This window comes from Gossypium hirsutum, chromosome D13, assembly GCF_007990345.1.
Source record: "Gossypium hirsutum isolate 1008001.06 chromosome D13, Gossypium_hirsutum_v2.1, whole genome shotgun sequence".
Lineage (NCBI taxonomy): Eukaryota > Viridiplantae > Streptophyta > Magnoliopsida > Malvales > Malvaceae > Gossypium > Gossypium hirsutum.
Genome location: NC_053449.1, coordinates 5308143 through 5331775, shown reverse-complemented (window position 1 = coordinate 5331775; position 23633 = coordinate 5308143). Strand labels below are relative to the sequence as shown.

General features: G+C 33.3%; 1 protein-coding gene across 1 annotated transcript; it reads left to right on the top strand.

Moving 5' to 3' along the window:
- Window positions 1-17429: 17429 nt before the first annotated feature.
- Window positions 17430-22208, top strand: LOC121225686 (vacuolar-sorting receptor 3). The gene is made up of 12 exons (XM_041110088.1): window positions 17430-18029; window positions 18820-19512; window positions 19629-19717; window positions 19834-19903; window positions 19975-20058; window positions 20322-20398; window positions 20480-20561; window positions 20883-20965; window positions 21061-21127; window positions 21252-21380; window positions 21478-21587; window positions 21738-22208. The coding sequence occupies exons 1-12, from the start codon at window positions 17726-17728 to the stop codon at window positions 21834-21836; spliced, it is 1887 nt and encodes a 628-aa protein (XP_040966022.1). The 5' UTR covers window positions 17430-17725; the 3' UTR covers window positions 21837-22208.
- Window positions 22209-23633: the final 1425 nt, after the last annotated feature.

Here is a 23633-nt window from a genome sequence, read left to right as displayed (position 1 = left end):
TAGAAGTTTATGTCGATGATATGATTGCCAAATCTCGGGAAGAAAAAGAGCATGTTGAAAATCTCAAGAAGTTGTTCAAGAGGCTAAGAAAGTTCCAGTTGAAGCTTAACCCGGCCAAGTGTACGTTTGGGGCTACCTCGGGAAAGCTGCTAGGTTTCATTATTAGTGAAAGAGGTATCGAGGTTGATCCAGACAAGATAAAAGCTATACAAGAATTGCCTCCCCCGCACACAAAAGGAAGTCAGAGGATTTTTAGGGAGGTTGAATTACATTGCTCGATTCATTGCTCAACTTACCAATCAGTGCGACCCAATTTTTCGACTCCTTCGAAAACATAACCCGGGAGAATGGAACGAGGAGTGCCAAGTGGCCTTCGATAAGATAAAACGGTATTTGTCTAATCCTCCTGTGCTAGTACCACCGACCCCTGGAAAACCCTTAATTTTGTACCTGACCGTGTTTGAAAACTCAATGGGTTGCGTACTGGGGCAACATGATGAGTCAGGGAGAAAAGAAAAGGCAATTTACTACCTCAGCAAGAAGTTCACAGAATATGAGGCAAAGTACCCTTCAATTGAGAAGTTTTGTTGTGCTTTGATTTGGACGGTTCGAAGGCTCAGGCAATACATGCTGTATCACACGACATGGTTAATTTCAAAACTGGACCCAATAAAGTACATGATGGAGTCACCTGCACTCTCAGGGAGGATGGCCCGATGGCAGATCCTATTAACTGAGTATGACATTGTATATGTGAGCCAAAAGTCAATAAAGGGAAGCGCAATAGCTGACTTCTTGGCAAGTCGAACAACAGAGGAATACGAACCTTTGAGATTTGATTTCCCAGATAAGATTTGATGTGCATTTCAGAAAAAGAGGACGAGTCATCAAAAGAGAAATCATGGAAGATGAGCTTTGATGGTGCATCAAATGCATTGGGGCATGGGATAGGAGCAGTCTTAGTGTCACCTGAAAGGGGACCATTACCCGCTTACTACCAGATTGAATTTCTTATGTACAAATAATATAGCGGAATATGAGGCTTGCATCATGGGACTTCGTGCAGCCATCAAGAGGAAAATCAAAATTTTAGAGGTACACGGGGACTCAGCATTAGTCATTTATCAAATTCGTGGAGATTGGGAAGTGAGAGATCCAAAATTAGTCAAGTATCACGATCTCATTACGAAATTGGTCAAAGAATTCAGAGAAGTGACTTTTAACTACTTTCCACGAGAAGAGAACCAATTGGCTGATGCTCTGGCCACCCTGGCTTCAATGTTCAAAGTAAGCAGAGAAACTGAAATAATGCCTATCCAAATGAGCATATATGAGACCCCCGCACACTGTTTTAGCATTGAGGAGGAGTCAGATGGATGACCATGGTTCCATAATATCCTAGAGTACATCAAGAATCAAAGGTACCCTGAGCAAGCAAACGAGAATGACAAAAGAACAATCAGGAGAATGGCGATTGGATTTGTTCTTGACGGGGATATTCTATACAAAAGGGGAAAAGATCAAGTGCTCCTGAGGTGCGTAGACGCTGTTGAAGCTAGAAAGATACTTGAAGAGGTTCATGAAGGAATTTGTGGAACACATGCCAGTGGTTTCACCATGGCCAGGCAAATTATGAGACTTGGTTATTATTGGCTGACGATGGAAAGGGATTGCATTAGTTACGCACGAAAGTGCCACAAATGTCAAATTTACGGCGATAAAATTCATGCAGCTCCGTCGCCCCTTCATGTCATGACTTCTCCGTGGCCTTTTTCTATGTGGGGCATGGATGTTATAGGGCCAATTTCCCTGAAAGCTTCCAATGGACACCGATTCATCTTTGTGGTTATAGACTACTTCACAAAATGGGTAGAAGCCACTTCGTTTGCTAATGTGACAAAGGCTGCAGTCTGTAGGTTCTTAAAAAAGGAAATCATATGTCGATATGGTCTGCCTGAAAGAATCATTTCAGATAATGCTTTGAATTTGAACAACAAGATGATGAAAGAAGTATGCGAGCAATTTCAGATAAAGCATCATAATTCTTCACCTTATCGTCCGAAGATGAACGGAGCAGTGGAAGCGGCTAATAAGAACATTAAGAGGATTATCGGGAAAATGACTGAGACATATAAAGACTGGCACGAGAAGCTACCAGTCGCTTTGTACGCATATCGCACCTCGGTACGGACGTCTACGGGGGCAACGCCTTTTTCTCTGGTCTATGGGATGGAAGCCGTTCTGCCTATTGAAGTAGAGATCCCATCCCTGCGCGTCTTGATGAAGACAAGATTAGAAGAATCAGAGTGGGTTCAAGCTCGATATGATCAGCTAAACCTTATTAAAGGGAAACGCTTGAAGGCAATTTGTCATGGACAGATGTATCAGAAAAGAATGATCACAGCCCAGGACAAAAAGGTGCGGCCAAGAGAATTTCGCGAAGGGGAGCTCGTTTTAAGAAAGATCTTCCCGACACAAAAAGACTTTCGAGGAAAATGGTCACCAAATTGGGAAGGGCCATACGTTGTAAAAAAGGAATTCTCAGGAGGAGCTCTGATTCTCACTGAGATGGATGGGAAAGAATTACCTAATCCAGTGAACTCAGATGCTGTGAAGCAATATTATGCCTGAAAAAAAAGTAGACAAAAAACAAAAAAAACAAAAACAACAAAAAAAAACAAAAAAAAAACAAAAAACAAAAAGAAAAAAGAAAAAAAGAAAAAGAAAAATCAATATGAAAACCCGAAAAGGGCGTCTTGATAAACAAAAGGATTAGGATGAAAACCCGAAAGGGCGTCCTAATGAAGCAGATTCGAACTTAAGGAGCAAGACGACCTGAACGGGGAGTCGAATGGTGAGATTACAATATTTGAAGCATTCTCAAAAGCTTGAAATCTTCTACACAGGAAACCGTGCTCGGAAAAGATCCAGGACGAAGAAACGTGGAGAAGTTCATGCGTTGGATATCTAAAGCATTTGTAGCCATCGGATTCACTTTCCTTTCTTTGTGATGCTTTCTTTATTGAACTATTCCTTGCTAATTTTCTTTGTTGCTTTTGAAATAATTTGAATATGAGGTATTTCTTACATGCCTACTTTACCATTCTTCATGCATCTCGTGTTTGATTCATTTAACTGATAAATGGTAAGATGACATACTCTAAACAAAAGGAATGTTGAGCATTACCTGGATGAGAATTTGATAAATACAAGGGCCCCAAAGCAGGAACAATGTTCAAACAGGGGACAAGAGGGTGATATACGAGGAAATGTGGGTCACTCAACAAACTTGGAGATGAGCACAAAACCTGAGAGAAAGTCAAGAATTGAGGAAATGAATGCGGATCCTCACGAAAATCAAAAGTGGGGCACGTGATAAACAGCCCAGGGTGCATTGCATGATCATGTAGACACAAAAGCATTTAGGACAAACATGTGCATATCGTAATAACATCATACATGACATATACAGGTATACCAGTAGAGCAAGGAATACTGGGAGAAAGCTGCACAGAATTAATGAAGAAGAAGGCTTTTAGTTCCACCAGATGTTTTTTTTTGAAACCTTTTTTCTTTTAAGAATTTTTTTTTCAATTTCTATTTTTCAAAAAATCAACTCATATTGCGAGAGGTGAGTTGAGCCTCGAGTCACGTCGAGGTATTTTTAAATTTCTATTTTCAAAAAAATCAACTCATATTGCGAGAAGTGAGTTGAGCCTCGGGTCGCACGCTGAGGTATTTTCTTTTAAATCTCTGTTTTTCAAAAAAATCAACTCATATTGCGAGAGGTGAGTTGAGCCTCGGGTCACGCTGAGGTATCTTCAATTTATGTTTCTCTGTTTTTCAAAAAAATCAACTTATATTGCGAGAAGTGAGTTGGGCCTCGGGTCGCACGCTGAGGTATTTCTTTTTAATTTCTGTTTTTTCAAAAAATCAACTTATATTGCGAGAGGTGAGTTGAGCCTCGGGTCACGCTGAGGTATTTTCAATTTATGTTTTTCTATTTTTCAAAAAAATCAACTCATATTGTGAGAAGTGAGTTGAGCCTCGGGTCGCACGCTGAGGTATTTTCTTTTAAATCTCTGTTTTTCAAAAAAATAAACTCATATTGCGAGAGGTGAGTTGAGCCTCGGGTCACGCTGAGGTATCTTCAATTTATGTTTCTCTGTTTTTCAAAAAAATCAACTCATATTGCGAGAAGTGAGTTGGGCCTCGGGTCGCACGCTGAGGTATTTCTTTTTAATTTCTGTTTTTTCAAAAAATCAACTCATATTGCGAGAGGTGAGTTGAGCCTCGGGTCATGCTGAGGTATCTTCAATTTATGTTTCTCTGTTTTTCAAAAAAATCAACTTATATTGCGAGAAGTGAGTTGGGCCTCGGGTCGCACGCTGAGGTATTTCTTTTTAATTTCTGTTTTTTCAAAAATTCAACTCATAATGCGAGAGGTGAGTTGAGCCTCGGGTCACGCTGAGATATTTTTAATTTATGTCTTTTTTTAAAATCAACTCATAATACAGAGGTGAGTTGAGCCTCGGGTCACGCTGAGGTATTTTTAATTTATGTCTTTTTTAAAATCAACTCATATACAGAGGTGAGTTGAGCTTTGGACCATGCCGAGGTATTTCTTTTAAATTTCTTTTTTTCAAAAATCAACTCATATTGCGAAAGGTGAGTTGAGCCTCGGGTCACACCGATGTATTTCTTTTAAATTTATGTTTTTTAAAAAAAATCAACTTATATTGCGAGAGGTGAGTTGAGCCTTGGACCATGCCGAGGTATTTCATTTAAATTTCTGTTTTTCAAAAATCAACTCATATTGCGAGAGGTGAGTTGAGCCTCGGGTCACGCCGAGGTATTCTTCAATTCATGTTTTTCAAAAATCAACTCATATTGCGAGAGGTGAGTTGAGCCTCGGGGCACATGTCGAGGTATTTTCGATTTTTGTTTTTCGAAGATCAACTCATAATCCAAGAGGTGAGTTGAGTCTCGGGTCGCACGCCGAGCTGTTCTCGATTTCTGCTTTTCAAATAAAGAGGAAAATTTTGGATGGTCGAACAAAATTCAGTGCTTTTTAGTCTTTGCTCTATCCCTGTTTCACAGCGATGAGCAAAGAGGGGCAGCTGTAATCACTGAATTTTGTCCGGGATTAATTTCGTGTTAAAAAAAAGAATTTTTAAATTTTTTTGCATTTTGACCCCAAACTTTTCTAAATTTTTACATTTTGACCCCAAAACTTTCTAAAATTATATTTTGACCCTTAGACTTTCTCAAAATTTCACTTTGACCCCTAAACTCTTAAGAAATTACATTTTAGCCCCATATTTTCCTAAAATTACGTTTTTGCCCCAAAAACTTTGCACACTCTACAATTCAGTCCTTCTGGGCATGACAAGACTGCCCCCAACCAGCATCCGGGCGTGCACCGCACCCTACGCCTGACACCGCCAATCAGCCATGCTCCCCACCTCCATGCCACCTGAAAACAAGAAGGAAAACAACAAAAATTGAAGCATTTAAAAGAAAATTGAAGGAAAGGGAAAGGAGGATTTTATTTTTTTTCGGGAACAAAAGAAAAAATAGCAGAGAAAATTTAAAAAAAACAGCAGCAAGCCAAAAGCCACCATCGCGCCACCACGACCACCGTGACCACCGCCGCCGTGCCTTTGCCTTCCCTCCATTGCCAACACCTACAACACCATCAAACGAGTCACAAACACAAAAAAAAACAGCAAGTAAAAAAAATAGCAATCAAATAAAGAAAAGAGAAGAGAAGAAAAGGAAGAGGGGAAGAGAGAAGAGCCCGTCCTTAGCCACCGAGGGCGGAGGAGATCGGCGCAAGAACGGAGGCTGCGTGGGGCTAAGATTCGGCCCGAAGAAGAGGAAGAAAAAGAAAGGAAAAAAGAGAAAGAAAAAGAAAAAAGGGAAAAAAATATAAGAAAGACAACAGGCCACATTGTAGCAGGCCGGTCAATAGGCCCAATAGCAGTGGCAGCCCAAGCAGCAGAACAAAAAAAAATAAAATAGCAGGCCTGTAGCAGGCCCTTTGCGCCAGCCCAGTAGCACAGCCCAACGCAGGCCCAGTAGCACAGCAACAGTCCAAGCCCGCGCCCAGCTTCAGACCAGAGACCAGCAGATCCGACCCGCTTGACCCAACCCGGATCTGGCCCATCAGAAGCAGCCCAGGCCCAATTCGCAGCAGGCCTAAAAAAAAGGGCCTGTCCTTCAAGCCCACAACTTTGGGCTTTGGGTAAATTTTTTTAAAAATCCATTTTAATTTATTTAATTTATTTAAATAGTATTTTATTTAAATTAGCATTTTTTAATAGTTTTTTTAGAAATATTATTATGTTATTTTATTTGCATGTTTAAAATAAAAATATATATTTTAATGCGTAAGGCAACGAGCCGGTTTAGCATCGAGCCGTTGATTTCATCGCTATGTTGGGTGAATATCGATGGCTCGTGTTAAATACGGGACGCCCTTCTAAAAAATCGAAAATATTCAAAATTCCTCGTATTTCAATAAAAATCCTCGTGTTTTATTAGAATCCCGATTAAATATTAAATTGAATTGATTTAACACTAATTCGATGGTTTCATCGCCATATCGGAGTGAATATCATCGATTCGTGTTAAATACAGTATTTTTTAAAGAAAAATCGTTTTTTTTTAAAAATTCATGTCTTCAAAATTTCTCGTGTTTCAAAATAATAATAATAAAATTTCCCGTGTTTCGAAAAAAATACATTCGTGTTTCTTTCTAAAAAAATCGTGTTTTCAAAAATTCTCATGTTTCAAAAAATTCGTGTTTTCGTGTTTTCAAAAAAATCTCGTGTTTCAAAAAAAAATAAAAAAAATTCTCGTGAATATTTTTTGATATTATCGTGTTTTCAAAAAAATTCCGTGTTCGACAAATTTTGTGTTTTCGTGTTTTCAAAAATTTTCGTGTTTTAAAAATCTTCGTGTTTTCAAAAATTCTGGCGTTTCAAAAATTTTCGTGTTTTTTTTAAAAAAATTACGTGTTTTCACAAATTTTCGCATTTCATAAATTCTCGTGTTTTCAAAAACTCCGGTGTTTCAAAGTTTTCATGTGTTCAAAAATTCTCGCGTTTAAAAAAAATTCGTGTTTCAAAATATTCTCGCATTTCAATTTTTGTTTTTTAAATCGTGTTTCAAAAAAATGTCGTGTTTTAAAAATTTTCGTGTTTCTAAATTTCCCTGTTTTAAAAATTCCCGTGTTTCAAAAAAAAATGTCTTGTTTTAAAAATTTTCGTGTTTCTAAAAATTTTCGTGTTTTTAAAATTTTCGTGTTTACAAATTCTCGTGTTTTCAAAAATTCTCGTGTTAAAAAAAAACTTTCGTTTTAAAAAAAAAGAAATACTGCGCTTCAAAATTCTCATGTTTTTTTTTTAAAAAAGGTTCTCGTATTTCAATCGGATCACGACTAAATATTAAATGGAACTCGTATTTTTGAAAATTAAGACAACATGCGTTTAATGAGATACCAATTTTGGGCGTCGCGAGGGTGCTAATACCTTCATCGCGCGTAACCGGCTCCCGAACTCTAATTTTCTCTGGATTTACACGTAGACCTAAAATTACCTCTTTTTTAGAAAAATTTAAAAATAAGTTTTTCTTCTAAAAAGAGAATTTTGTAGGTGTCCGATCACACCTAGAAAAAAGATCGGTGGCGACTCCTTTTTCAAATAAAATCGAAACACTGTTTCCAAATTTTTGATAATCACTTCGACCAGCGCCCGTACCGAAAATTTTTAGGTCGCTACATGTATCGTTTTAAATAATAAAATATGATGCCGTCATGTTGTCAAGTGACACCATCTCAGAAAGTACACCCATCATTATTAAATGATTTTGACAGGAAAAAAAATTAACTAGTGTCGCCATCCTAATTGGCGGCGTCAAAAAATTTAAGTTTCCCGTTTATTTTCTATTTTCCTTATTGTATATTGTGGTATAGTAATGTTGGTGTCGTCTTATAAGGTGGTGACACCACTTTTTTTACCTTTACACGCATGCACGCCTACTTGGAAATATAGCAAATAAAATTTGAATGGTGTCACCTTCGTTGTTGACAACATCGAATTAGCATTATAACCCTGTTTCCTAGCAAAAAAACACAACTTTGGTTGTTTGGAATTTTTGAAACAAATCGAGAGAGAGAAAATTGAGTTGTTAAAACTAATTTGGAGAAATCTTAGGTTCTAAACAGATACAAAAGTCTTAAATTTAGGTCTCTACAACTATTAGAAATCAATATTAAAGATCAAGAATAATTGTTTTTTATTTCAGAAATAAGTTTAAGTTGATAATGTTGGTTTCTAATTGATGTTGATGTTGTTTCATTTTATTTTACTATATGGTGATGATAATTTCTAATATGACATGCGATTTATTTTGCTTGATATACAATTTTTTTTAATATGGTATAAATTATTTTAATAGCAACTAATATATATATTTTTTATTTTTATTTATAGGTTTGGTATAGAAGATGAATAATCAATTCTTCGTATACATCTATTTCGATAGGGTAATTCACCATACGGATGTTGGTTGTATATTTGAATCATGTCATCAAATAGGAATGAGGTTTAATAAGGGGGTAAAACTTGATGAAATCAAAGAAAAGATTGGTGCGAGAAATCGCTCAACATTGTGGAAGGAGGTTGTCCAGACTATTCTACAAATTTTCAGTTTCGTCAAATTCGTGCAAATATAGAGAGATGCAACTTGCAAAGGATGATGACATGGAGACTATGATCGCACTATATTGCTCAATGTCACTCTATTAAATCAACAGTGTGGAGTTCATGACCAATATATAAAGGTTTCGAAAGTGTCTATGGATAGACGATATTTTGTACATGAGTTTGACTTTGATTTGAATGTTGGGTGGGTAGAACCACGCGATTATAGAGTGGCATCGACATCGGGTGGCAATCCACACAGTGCTCCTATTTAGTATAATAATCTTAATTCAGATTCTTGTTTACTGATACATCCATCAATGATTGATACCCATGCAGATGGGGAAGAAAGACCTTGTAATGATGATGCTCCTAATCACCGGGGGGAATTTAGTGACCTCAGCCTCAATAAGGTTCCAAATGATATCAACGACGAAGGCGAAGGCAATGATGATATTGTAGGCACCCTTTTGCTTGGCAATTCGACTCGTGGCATTGTTATATAGAACGAACCTCCAACCTACATACTTAGCATAGATGTCAATGTTCTGCATGCATCTGAGTTCCTGAAATACCTATATATAATACCTTATCATAGTTTGGCGCCATATTTTGAATCAGAATAGTTGGCCATAGGACAACAATTTCCAAATAATGAGACATATGTAGTTGTCATCAAGAAGTATAGTATGAAAGTGTTTGTGGACTACAAAGTCATTGTATCTAAACTAACATTATATATAGGGAAGTTTTTTAACTCTACGAGTGGACTTAAGAAATTGCAGGTGTCCTTAATTGATATTTCAAAAATAAAAACTAAATAAATAAGGCACATAATGATTTTTTAAATTCACCATCAATATATCAATTAATAACCATATGATAGTAGTTATTAAAGAATTAACATTAACATGTATGATGAATAATAATTAAAATATATGTAACAGAAGGAGACTTGGATAAAAAATCTTAATAAAAGTTTGTCTCTAAACTTTAAATCTTAAACAATTCTATTTTTAAATCTCGTATTTTTACCCAAACCTTCAAAGTTAATGCACATGGAACAAATCTAAACCGGAGCAATGATTTTTGTTTATAATGGTAGGTGTAAATAGAGTCAACGTCACATTTAGTTACTCCATCTCCATAACTGTCCCATGTGTATGGACTAAAGTTATTGACTGACCATCCATAGTGTCCCACTTGTATGAGCAGATTGAGTCCAAATTACAATATTTAAATATGTATTCAAAATCTATAAAAATAATTAGATAAATCTGAATCCAAAATCCCCATCTCGAAATAATTCTAACTAAATAAATTTATTTATTTTTAAAAAAATAGATCTAAATCAATTTGATCCACAAAGGTTGACTATTTAACTAACAAAGAGTAGTATCCATCTTCTGCCATCTATCTATAATTTTATAAATATTATGACTCAATTAAATATTAATTTAAATGAATAAATAATATTTTTATTTTTTATAATTTCTATAAAATTTTTAAAACAAATTTTAACTTTAAATCTTAACATAAAAAAAATCAAAACCACTATTGGATTAATTACATTATATATTAAATATATTAAAAATTAAACTTAATCCACAAATATCTAAACTATATTTGTTTTCCTATCTTATTATCTAAACTTTTTCTGGTCATGAATGGGACTTAAACTACTTTTTTTTTCAAGTTGGTACATTCATTAGTCAAACAGTTAATCTATTCTTCTGGTACTTATTTTGCATCAAAATGTTATATCTGTTAAAAAAAACCAACTAATAGTTGTCAAGCCATATAAACTTTAAAGAATAATTTTTTTTAAAATTCTTTTATTCTTCTCCCTTTATTTATTTTTTCTATTTTTTTCTTCTTTATATTATCTAACAATACCAGTAATGTTCAAAATTTGCCCTCTCAAAGTGGAGACGCTAGTAATTCATTTTGTTTTTAAGCTTCACCGCATGTTTGCTCAACTTAATGGGATAAAAAAAGTTAATCCATCGATCAAAACAAGTGTTTTCAAAACTTGACTGAACTGATTGGAGCGAGAACTAATTGAGATATTAATTCGGAGATAGGGGTTGAATCGCTTGATCTACAGATTGATACAAACTGGTTGAACTAACTTTTTCAAATTTTCAAATTTTTATTTATAAACTTTTTAATATTTTATTTGATTGATCCGAACAAACAAATTAAATTAGAAACTAGAGCTTGATCAATTTGACTGTCAGTTCAATTCTTAAAAAAGAAAAAAAGATATATATATATACTAATTAGTGGATTAAGCCAAAAAAAAATTATTCACCTAATAGTTACTTAACTACTTTCACCCACTCTGTTTGGAGCAGCACTATTTTTAAATTAAATTATGATAAAATCAAACTTTTTTTTATTATTTTAATAAAAAATGACTTTTTACTAAAAGCGGAATCCAAAGCAAACATAAAATAAACACTACTGGCAGTCAAATTTTGAACATCACCCCTCTACTTTATGGAATTTGATAGATTAGATCTTTTACTTTAATTTATTATAATTTAGTCCTTTTAGTTTACAAAAATTAAAAATCTAGTCCAGCTGTTGGTAAATAAATGAACACGAACTATTGATTTTTGCTAGTTTGCAGCACATAAATTGTTGAACTATTGAATTTTGTTAATTTTTTACATATAAATTACGTAACTGCTAATTTTTCAGTTAGCGATTTAGCAACAATGTTTAACAGTGTTATCCAATTGGACTAACTTTTTATTTTTTATAAAATACGATGATCAAATTCTAACAAATTAAAGGGACTAGCATATCAATTTTATCGAGGTAGGGGGATTTCTTTCATAATATTGGCATGTTAGTGGGGAACAAGATTCCCCTGCCTCATGTTTGTGCCTCTTATTGTGCCCCTCCAATAAATTATTGACATGTGGACTACGTAATTATACACTAATAAATTATAAATCTTGAACTCTAAATCTTAAATTTAGTACCATAAACCTCAAACACAGAGTCAAAATTAGGGAGTTGAAAATTTTATCATTTTGATCTTTTAAAATTTTAAAAAAATTAAATTAGTAAAAGTAAAATTACACTTTGCCCTCTAAAAATAATAATTTGATTTAGTCATTTAAAAATTATAAAGACATAGACAATTTAATTTCGACCACCCTAAAATTTTTTCCTGGCTTTGCCCTTGTCCAAACACTGAATCAAAAACCTTGAACCTCGAACCATAAACCTTGAATTTTGAAACCCAAGTTCAAGATTTATGATTCGAGATTCAGAGTTTGTGATTCAAGATTCAGGGTTTAAGATTTGAAGTTTGGATTCGAGTTTAGGGTCAAGGTTTTAAGTTTTAAGTTTGAGATTTAAGATAAAAAAATTACCAAAATTACGTGTTAATAATATGAAAAATTACTAAAATATTATTAAATAATTAGAAAGAGATTATGAATAATATGATAAAAATCCTTAAAATAATTTATCGTTAGTATATAATTATACAGTAAAGGAGAGATTAAAAAAAAAAAAGCACAAACATGAAACACGAGGCCGAGAAATTTTGTTGGTTAAAAGGGAACATTACTAAATAAAATTCAGTAAGTTGAAATTAAAAATATTGTTTAAAATTTAATTCGTACGGATCAAGACGGGCTGGTCGTCAGTACTTTTTCTTTAAAAAAATATCTCTATTGAATTAAATAGATATTATATAAATATAAAATATTATCTTACATTCCAAATAAAATATTATCTTAATTCAGATTTATTTATAAACTAATTACCAAAACTGGTATTCAACCTCTTAAAAAGTCTTAAGATTAGTTGATCGGGTCTTAGTTTAATTGATATCGATATTATTGTCAGTGTAGGAGGATATGGGTTCGAGTGTGTTGAAGCACACTATCTTTCTATTTAAAAATTAGGGGAGGGACTATGGGTTAATATTTTTGTTTAGGTAATAATATTTAAAGTTAAAGGTTTATTTTTGTATGTTTTTATTAAATTTTACCCTATTTCACATACTATTAAAAAAACACATAATTAAATTTAATTAAAAAATTCAACACCAATTCTAATTGTCTTCGAATATATATTTAATAAAAATAAAAAATGTGAAAACTAAAATCTCAAAATTAAAAAATAAGGGTAATCAAATCCACAGGTTTTGCATGATTAAAAAAAAAAAAATCTAATCACATGTTCTTATGTCTCCAAAAATGTATAATAAACTGAGATTTAAAAAATATATTACTTAATTATTTTAATTTTTAAAATAGAGGCGGCTAACCTAACTCATAATAAGATTTATATAATAATTAGATTGATATGGACATTGTTGTGAATGGACGAGGAAATAGATTTAAGTGTGGTAAAACAAATTATCCTCGGAAAAATTATGAATAGATTTTCGAAGGAATAAAACAAAGCCAGAAAAATTCAAAACAAAGAGAAAATTCCAATTAGCAGCCATCACACAAGTTCAAATTTTAATTTATTTAGATAAGACTAAGTTTCGCTTTAAATGGTTTGGTTATAAATTAAATATCGCACACATGAGGGTGGTGGGGAAATAAAAAATATTGGGTAAACTATGGAATTAGTTTCGTGTTTTTATTTTGGTCATTCAATTATGAAAATTTTCAATTTAATCACTTATGTTTTAGATTGTTTACTTTTTTTTGGTTACTCTAAGGGAAATGGTGAACGGAAGTGATGATGAGACTTTTTTTTAATTGGTATAATAACACATTTAATCTTCAATCCTTACATATTCTATAAATTTGATTCTAATTCTAAATAATTCAATAAATTTAACTTTCTAAATTTATAAACTATTTTGAATTTAATCCTCAAATCATTAAAATCTAATTAAATAAATTTATATTAATATAAAATAAAATAAATCCTCCCCCAAACCTCTCCTCTCCCACCGTCCCTCTCCCCCACTGTGTCCCCCTTTCCTCCCTTGTATGAAAGACATACTTTCAGATAACAAGCTCAGCTTTATTGTGTTATTTTCATATTTCCTTTTGATTCAAATGCAGTCCGATCGAGTTTTTGTTGAGTTAGCGGAGGGACCAATCGGACATATGTAATTAGGCTCTAGTAATTACAATTATGTCCAAAAACATCATTTCAATAATTCGTAATTTACTTAATCATTGAGTCAGTCCACAAGAAGTACCATGATTGAAAACTTCTTATTGTATACTTTTTATGAAAATAATTCATCCAACTGCTTTGTCTAATGACCTCGTCATGTGTGTGTTACCCTCATATGATATCCTTTATCCCATTGAATTAAATTCGTTCACTCAATACAATCCTATTTTATCTCACTATTACCATTATATCTTCTTAATGGTTAATGTGATCATTGCCAACAAATGACTGTGATAAATTGCTCGTTCAAGAACAAGCAACCTATGACCACGTTTCATAATTATTAATCCACACAATGCCAATGAGAGGATATCGTCAACTCTTTAATCAAGCTATGAATTCCATTGTTGCTAGTAAAGTCATGTCATACACAAGTCATGTACCCAACATACTGGCTATGGGCTCGATCATTTTTAAAGCATAAGCATCTACTTATATCAAAGCACATGAGTTACATACACATGGTCAATGACTAACTCAAGATTTAGGTAAACCACACCATGAAGGTCACCAGAGGCAAAGCTAGAAATTTTTTTTTGGGGGGCCGAAATTAAATTGTATATTTTTACGATAATAAAAAATACAATTTTAACATTTTAATAGCCTATATCTTTATAATTTTTAAATGATTAAATCAAATTTTTATCATTTTGGGGGCCAAAGTGAAATTTTACCATTACTAATTTAAATTTTTAAGGGGTCTAAATGAAAAAAATTTTATTTTAAGGGGGTTGGGGCCCCTGCAATCCCCTAGATTCGCCACTAAACGTCACAAGTGAATTAATTCACAAACGGATCTAGAATTAATTCAACTTGACTCCAGTCCAATGTATCATTTTTCTAATGAGTACATCTATATCTCTACCTGTGGAGTTAATTGCTCTAACAGTCAAGATTAGTCATCTCTCCAATTGGAATTGTAGACGACATAAAAATCCTTTTAAGTATTTGAATCAAACGTTCACTTTAATTCTTTTACGAGATTATAAACTCGTTTAAGCACTCGTTCATAACTAAAAGACACGTAAACTTATACCCTTACTTACGTAACTTCTTCCTTGTAAGAGGTTCTTTTATATCCAAATGAACCCTAATACGCATATAATTATTCAAATTGTTCCTTTAGCTACCCATTATATTACCTAAAATATATGCCAAACTTTCAGAGACAAAACTTAGCAGAAGATTGTGACCTTGCACCCACAAGTCAACAAATAAAAAATCAATATCTTTAGGATTCTCCCCTTTAGCCAGCTGATGAATAAGTAAAAGACAGTTATTGAACAACCAAGACGTTCTCTTCAAATCAAGAACATGAAAAACTTGAATGAAATACAAGCCGCCCTCCCCAATAGGCTTGAAACACGTCCCATGCATTGGCCTCCAAAAAGACAAAAGTGTACTATCCATAGCTGCAAAGTTAATCACCATAATCAATATCCTTAGATTGTACATCATTCGCACCCAACACCAATTCACCCTCCTCCTTCCAGGAATCCAGGGGCAAAGTCAAAATTGTTGATAAGGGGTACGAGATATTTTTATAAAATATACATGTTCAAAGTAGGCACGACTCATACTTTTAACAATGTATTTTAAATTTGTGATAATCTTGAATACCAAAATTTAGGAAAAACAAAATAAGTTAAATGTTCAATTTGTATTAGCTATTATAATTATTTAAAATTATTTTTTTACCTAATTAATATTTAAATACCATTCATACTTAGATTTTACAATAATTAAACTTTATTTTTTTACCAAATTAATATTTAGACACAAACTTATATTAGTTTACCAAATTAAACTAAAAATGTTACTAGAAATCATGATTCAAACTCATTAAAGAGTTTTGTTATTGATGCAAATAACATGCATTTTTAATTTAAAAATATTTAATGATATATGAAATGTTTTCAAAATAAAACACGTATATATTATCAGTTAATACATAATTTGATACTCGAGTTTGATATTTTTTTAGTGTGGTATTTTTTAGTCTAGTCTAATATTTGTCTTTTGACAAAAGTTATAGTTTGGTACCCAAAGGTTACAATGTTAATTTTTTTAGTATTTAATTTGGATTTTTGAGTTGATTTGATGGAAATACATATTTAGCTAATAATATTAGCAATTAACTTCATCAAATCAACCTTAAAACTTGAATTAAAGTACATCCATTAGACTGTATTTGACAAATTAAACACAAATTTGAACAAATTCATAATTAACTCTAAATTTATTCTATTGCAAAATCATGAAAAAAAAAATCAAACCTATAATATTAACAAATAACTTTCATTAAATCAACCCTAAAATTTGAATTAAATATCAAAAAGTTAACATTGTTACCCTTGAGTACCATAATATATAACTTTTGTTAAATACAAGTACCAGACTGGACCAAATATACCATAGGGACCACATTAGAAAAAACTATCAAGCTCAAGTACCAAATGATATATTAAGCCATATATTATTAATTAAATATTATATTATAAATTTAATGGTGAACTACACAAATAGTCACTCAACTATTAATGAGTTTTTAGTTAAGTCACTCAACTATAGAAGTTGAGTTTTTTTTTCTATAAAAACAGTATTAAAAAAATAATTAATTATAAAAATGAAGTATTTACTATAATAATTTTGAGTGTCGCTTGACACATTGGTGGTACCAGTGAACTTTTTTAAAAATAGTCTGACAAAAAAAAAATTAAAAAAGTGAAAAGAAAAAAATTGAAAAAGTGAAAAAAAAATTACTTTTTTGTGGTGCCACTTGACACATGAGCGACATTGATGAATTTAAGAAAAAAGTTTCATAAAAAAACTAAAAAAATAATAAAAAGATGGGTTATGATTCTAACACTCGACAATAGCATTTTCCTTGCATTTAATGCATTAATGTCTTTTCCTCGCATTTAATGTCATTTTCTTATACTATAAGGTTTTGAATGCCTTTTCATTTACCAAATCAGATTTTTAATGCCTTTTCCTTGACATATTGACGATATGAATTAATTTTTTTTTTCATTTTTTTAAAAAGTTCATCTAAGTGACACCTAAAGTTATTATAACAAACGCCCAATTTTTATAATTAATTTGTTCTCTACCCTATTTTTGTATTAATTAATTTTTAATATTATTTTTATATAAAAAACCCAAAAATTGTGTCTAAAAATTTTAATTTTCAAATTTCGTATTTGCTTAACGATCACATTACTATGCTGTTTGTGATTTAACGAAGATGGAATTAAAAAAAATAAAATTAATAATTTGAGTCATCATTTTATAATTTTTTAAAATCTATTAACTTAACTAAAAACTTTTTAATAATAATGTGAATATTTATATAAATTAGGTTAAAATTATTTTTAAAATATTCAACCAACCCAATCAAACTTCTAAAGCCTAAAAAAGAAAATATTAAAAAATCTGAAAAGTCTCTCAATCTACTAGAATATATATGATATCTATTTGGGGTAAGTAAACTACAAAAATAAGAAAATTTAATGTAGAAAAAGATCAAACGAACAGCATCACTAATAATCGGATGGAATTAAAATATCAATATACTTTGTACCACAGTCATTTCAAAGAGTAATAGATATTAAGATAGTGAAAGTTCGAGCTTTTTTAGTCAAGAAACAACCCAGCAGTTTCCATTTTTTTTTCCATTTCTCAGACCAAGAAAAAAGATAAAAAGAAAACCAGAACTGACCCAAGTTTTTTCTTTTTTTTTCCCACGTTTTTCTTACACAATCTTCTAATTCTTCCTCAGTCTTCCTTAAACTGATATACCCAAAAATCCATTAACCCCCAAAGTGTCAAAGACAAGGAAGAAAGAGATGGAGCTGAGAAGATTGTTACATGTTGTTCTAAGTTTTTGGTTGCTGTTGTGTATAGGGTGTAGTGATGGGAGGTTTGTGGTCGAAAAGAACAGCTTGACGGTGACTTCGCCGGAGAAGATTAAGGGAACCTACGACAGTGCAATTGGGAACTTTGGGATCCCTCAATATGGGGGAAGCATGGCTGGTACTGTGGTTTACCCTAAGGATAACCAAAAGGGTTGTAAAGCTTTTGATGAGTTCAGTATTTCCTTTCCATCCAAGCCTGGTTCTCTTCCTACTTTTGTTTTGGTGGATCGTGGAGGTACCCTTTTCATCAATCTGCCTTTAAAAAAAAAAGCATGGGATTGAGTTTATTTAACCTATATGTATATACATATACGATTGGTTTTAGCTCTTTCATTCATTTGGGGAAGTATCTTTTAGCAGTGACTTTTAATTTTGTTGTCCCTGTAAGCTTTGAGTTTTGTAGGATTCACCCTTTTTAAATTATTTTTCTTGTTTTTTGCTTGCTGAAGTTGTTTCGAAGGATGTCCTTCTCTTCCTTTTTAATTCTAGTTGTTTTTCTGAAATTTGGGGTTGACTTTTTTTAGCTCTTCTTTTAACCCCCAAGTTTCATTTAAAGGTTTCTACTTCAGTGCTTGAGAGAGTGTTTAATTCAAGCTTGATTGATTTTGTGATTAATCATTGGACTTACCCTTTGTTTGATTTGGAATGAAAATGTGTTATTTGCTCTTTTGTAATACACATTCTGTAATATATGTATGAATATAAATTCACTTTCAAGTGGCTAGTACTTGGTGATGATATAAGCGCATTGTGGTAATGGCTTACGGTTTACCTGTAGATTCGATAATTATGTTACTTCGACATGATCTTAGGCAATAATTCAGTATGTTTAAGAACATGTATCAGTTTACAATTGCCTATTTATATTCTTCAGTTGCTGCTATTGTGTTAAGGTTTTAAAATTTGTTTATTGTCCTAAAACTTTACTACTTAAGTTATGGTCTTACTTTTAAACTTTCTTTATTTCTCAATATGTTGATGCCAAGTTGGCATTTAATGTCTTTGTATTCTTATTATCTATCCAGATTGCTTCTTTGCTTTAAAGGTTTGGAATGTTCAGAAGGCTGGTGCTTCTGCGGTGCTTGTTGCGGATGATATTGAAGAAGCTTTAATAACCATGGACACACCAGAAGAGGATAGTTCATCTTCTAAATACATTGAAAATATAACAATTCCGTCTGCTCTTATTCAGAAATCTTTTGGTGAAGCTCTAAAGAAAGCAATCAGTGGTGCAGATATGGTTAATGTTAATCTTGATTGGCGCGAGTCTGTTCCGCACCCTGATGATCGTGTGGAGTACGAGCTATGGACCAACAGCAACGATGAATGTGGAGTTAAATGTGATATGCTGATGGAATTCGTGAAGGATTTCAAGGGTGCCGCACAGATACTTGAAAAAGGTGGCTATACTCAATTCACACCCCATTATATAACTTGGTACTGCCCTCAGGCTTTCACCATAAGCAAACAGTGCAAATCTCAATGCATTAACCATGGAAGGTATTGTGCACCTGATCCCGAACAAGATTTTAGCTCCGGTTATGAGGGGAAAGATGTCGTGATTGAAAACTTAAGGCAGCTATGCGTTTTCAAAGTGGCAAATGAGAGCAATAAGTCCTGGTTGTGGTGGGACTATGTGACAGATTTTCAAATAAGATGCCCCATGAAGGAGAAAAAATATAACAAGGAATGCGCCGATGCTGTTATCAAATCTCTTGGTAAATGGTTAATTAAAAGAATCCTATATTTCACTTATAGTAGCACCCTCAAGAATTAAAACATTCCTGGCAATTAGTTATGACAGATTCATGATGCTCTTATGCCATCCGTTCAGGGCTTGACAGTAAAAAGATTGAAAAGTGTATGGGAGACCCTAATGTTGATGCAGATAATCCTGTTCTAAAAGAAGAACAAGATGCCCAAGTAATTATCTCGTGCTTAGATGTTTATATTTTATTACTCTTTTATATTTTTTGTCATCCTTGGTCTTTCCGGTGCTCTTAATCGTGGAAAGCTATTTAATAGAAAGTTGTCCATAGGTGGGGAAAGGATCTAGAGGTGATGTTACTATATTGCCTACGCTTGTTGTCAACAATCGCCAATACAGAGGTTTGTATTCATGCCTGTATTTCCAAAGATCCCATTTTGGATGCTTTCCCTTCTGACATATCAGCATACAGGAAAGCTGGCCAAAGGTGCTGTTCTGAAGGCCATCTGTTCTGGTTTCGAAGAGACTACTGAACCAGCTGTTTGTTTGGGCGGTGGTATGTTTTTCCCGTTACATTTCTTTAGAAGTGAAATATTTTGGTCTGTTCCCTCTAAGGGCCATCATACAGTGCTATGTTGAGCTTCCAAGAGAAAATCGAATGAATTTGTGTGGTGGGATGTTCACTCCTGCTGAAATTACTGATGGCTGGGCTCTTAGAATTCCACAGCCTGCTCTGGCAGATGTAACAAAGTCTAGTGGTTCAACTTATGGTCCAGTTTTTATTTGAAACAAGAGTGATGGTGAGTTCTTCCATTGCAGATGTTGAGACGAATGAATGCTTGGATAACAATGGTGGTTGTTGGCAAGATAAAGCAGCCAATCTCACAGCTTGCAAGGTATTAATTTGAACTTTTTTGATAGACCTGCTATACTTGCTTATGACTGCATTAACTCTCTCAATATATTGATATGCTTAGGATACATTTCGAGGGAGAGTCTGTGAATGTCCCTTGGTTGATGGTCTGCAGTTCAAAGGAGATGGATATAGTCACTGTGAAGGTGAGGATCGAGATTTGTTGTTAATAATTTCATTTTACCTGATTTAGCTTTTACTTCTAAGTTAATGTTTGGAACACAAAGTTATGGTCTTATTTGGATCATTTTTTGGGTTTGGGTTGTTGACTTTTTATGGTCAAATCGAGTTGAGTCAGGCTCGAATTCGGGTTACTCAGATTGGATTTTCGGATTCGGGTCAGAATTGACTGGTCTAAAGGCAATAGACTTTGTTCCTTTAAAAGTGACTTCTCACCTGTTTCCATCTTCAATCATCTTATATCTGCATAACATTATCTCATATGCTATTTTCATTTTGCCATTCAGCTAGTGGCCCTGGAAGGTGCAATATTAACAATGGAGGTTGTTGGCATAAATCACAAGACGGACACACGTACTCTGCTTGTGTGGTTAGTAGCAATCTTTGTTTACTCTAAGCTCCTCGTATCATTTCCTTCCTGTCCTTCCGTAAATAAGTTTATGTTCTAAACAAGGCTTTGAACAGGATACTGGAGATGTTAAATGCCAGTGCCCTCCCGGGTTTAGAGGTGATGGTATCAACAATTGTGAAGGTGAGTTCCCGAACGATTAATAAATGTTTCAATAGGTTATTAGGGACTGGAACTAATGTATTTGAATGCAAGCAAATAGCTAGAATCTTCGAGTATGAATGGTTTCGCCTTTTCCATCTTGCAGATATTGATGAATGCAAAGAGAAGAAAGCCTGCCAGTGCCCTGAATGTAGCTGCAAAGACACCTGGGGAAGCTATGAGTGCACTTGCAGTGGAGATCTTCTGTATATCAGGGACCACGATACCTGTATAAGTGAGTTGATGGTCCTAGGACTTGCTTGAAACCTATTTTCTTTCAAATATATAATACTTGGTTCATGTTTTGACATCGACTCCTTGCTCTATCACAGGTAAGAGTGGTAGTGAAGTAAAATCGGCATGGGCTGCTGTTTGGGTCATTTTAATTGGCTTGGCGATGGCTAGTGGTGGTGCATATCTTGTTTACAAATATAGATTAAGGGTAAGTTGTTTCATTATTATATTATAAAATAAGCCATGGGGAGGCTTGGCTTCGATTCAAGGCCACGAATAGAGGGTTTTGATAGGCAAACCTGAACTACCCCTTTAGCATATATTTTATTTTTCCTCTAACGATTTGTTACTTTTGCAGTCGTACATGGATTCCGAAATCCGAGCTATAATGGCACAATACATGCCTTTGGATAGTCAATCCGAAGTTCCAAACCACGTAAGTGAAGATCGTGCATGAACAAACAACTCAAATCGATGTGGTTCTTGTTGCACACTTAATTCATTTGGATTTCAAGCATCCGACAGTATTGATATGTAAAATATATGGGACGAAAAAGAAATTGGGATTAGAAAGGTGGTCTTTGTTCCTTGTAATTTAAGACCATTTGTGGCAACTTTGTAATGCATTTTGTGCCATTTAGGGTTTAACTGAGCTTTTTGTTCTTACTGTATTTTTATTTTGAAGGAAAGTTGTTTAGGTTATTTGTCTTCCTTTCCATCTTTGGTGCTTTTGACTTCTTGTGGCTTACGCTTCACATGTGTCTTGCCCGTGAAGGCATCTGTAACATGTGCCCTGTTTTTGTTTTAATGATAGAATCCATTTTTGTTCTGTTTCTAGTTGAATATGGATCCATTGTGGGTCATAGGTTTTCACAGTTTTGTTTGGTTTATATATGGTTAGGTTTTTTTTTTAATTTAAGTAAATTTTTTTTAATAATGTCAATTTCAGGATTCGGACTTGGTCAAATATTTGAGGGCGAAATCTACTTTCACTTCTCTCAATCACTTATTGATTTGTTTAGGGTTTTGTTTGTCTCAGATTACATTTTAATCACTTATGTAATGTTACGTTTTAGTCATTTACATTATTGTTTTGTTATGAAATAGTCACTCTACTGTTAAGTTCCGTTACCTCCCTAATGGCGGTCTTACGTGATGGTCCAAATAAATTTTAAATACCAACTTGGATGTTTTACGTGGCAGTCCAAATTAAACTTATATAATTAAAAATCTATTTTTATCCCAGCAATTGGACATCCAACTTGACATTTAAAATTTATTTGGATTGCCACGTAGAACTACTGTTAGGGAGATAACAGAGTTTAACGGTAGAGTAACCACCTCGTAACAAAACGCTAACGTAACATTTTAAACATAAGTGACTTAACCGAGATAGTGAGCTTAACTAAGGAAAAAAATATAATAATCACAAGAACCTTCCCCTCAAATGCAACCAATTTACACCGACTGCATTCTGATATTATGTACGAGTTTCTTGAAAATTGAAGTTAGCAATGCTTTTGTGAACAGATTGACACTCATTTTCAAAAGTTCATGAAACAATCCACATGTTTTTCTAATATGTTGAACCATAGTTTGTACCCACAGGTATTTAAGATCTGCTTCATGAAAAGCTAGTATTTCCGAATGGTTTGATGAAGTAGAAATTATTGTTTACCGCCACATGTAAAAAAATAACCTATTTGTGGCCAAGCTTTATGAGGATTAGAAAGCTTTACCTTACATGGGAAAAATAAGCCCATGTAAGATGTGTCGCGGAGATCACCAAGATCATATTTCATTGTTGGTGCAAAACTAAACCTTGCGAGTACATTGATTGAAAAGGCTATATCGGGTCTAATATAATTATAAGACACGTATATACCACGTCATTGTATACTTTTAAGAAATATATATCAAATTGTTTGACAGAATTGATGAAAATATATTCACCTCGAGACTAGATATATGTTTCAAAAAGTATCAAAGACTAAATTGATCAAAAAACAAAGTACAAGGACCTTTTATAAATTTATTAAATATATTTATTTATTGCGCTAATGTAAATTTTGACCTTTGAACCTAAACTAAATTCACGTCAGTAATTATATAATTTTTTGTTCATTTTGGTATTTGAATTTAACAATTAGGTTCATTTTGGTGTTTAGATTCGGAAGATGTAAAAGTTAGAGTACCACATCATCAAAACTCGATGAATTGAAATCCGAGTTCAAAACCAAAATGTATCTAGTTT

What these genes read in the sequence shown, in the direction of transcription:
- LOC121225686 (XM_041110088.1), top strand. Translation starts at nt 17,726, where the DNA reads ATGGAGCTGAGAAGATTGTTACATGTTGTTCTAAGTTTTTGGTTGCTG. An exon ending in TGCTGTTATCAAATCTCTTG is followed by an intron (nt 19,513 to 19,628) that starts GTAAATGGTTAA and finishes CCATCCGTTCAG; the next exon opens with GGCTTGACAGTAAAAAGATT. An exon ending in CCAATCTCACAGCTTGCAAG is followed by an intron (nt 20,399 to 20,479) that starts GTATTAATTTGA and finishes TGATATGCTTAG; the next exon opens with GATACATTTCGAGGGAGAGT.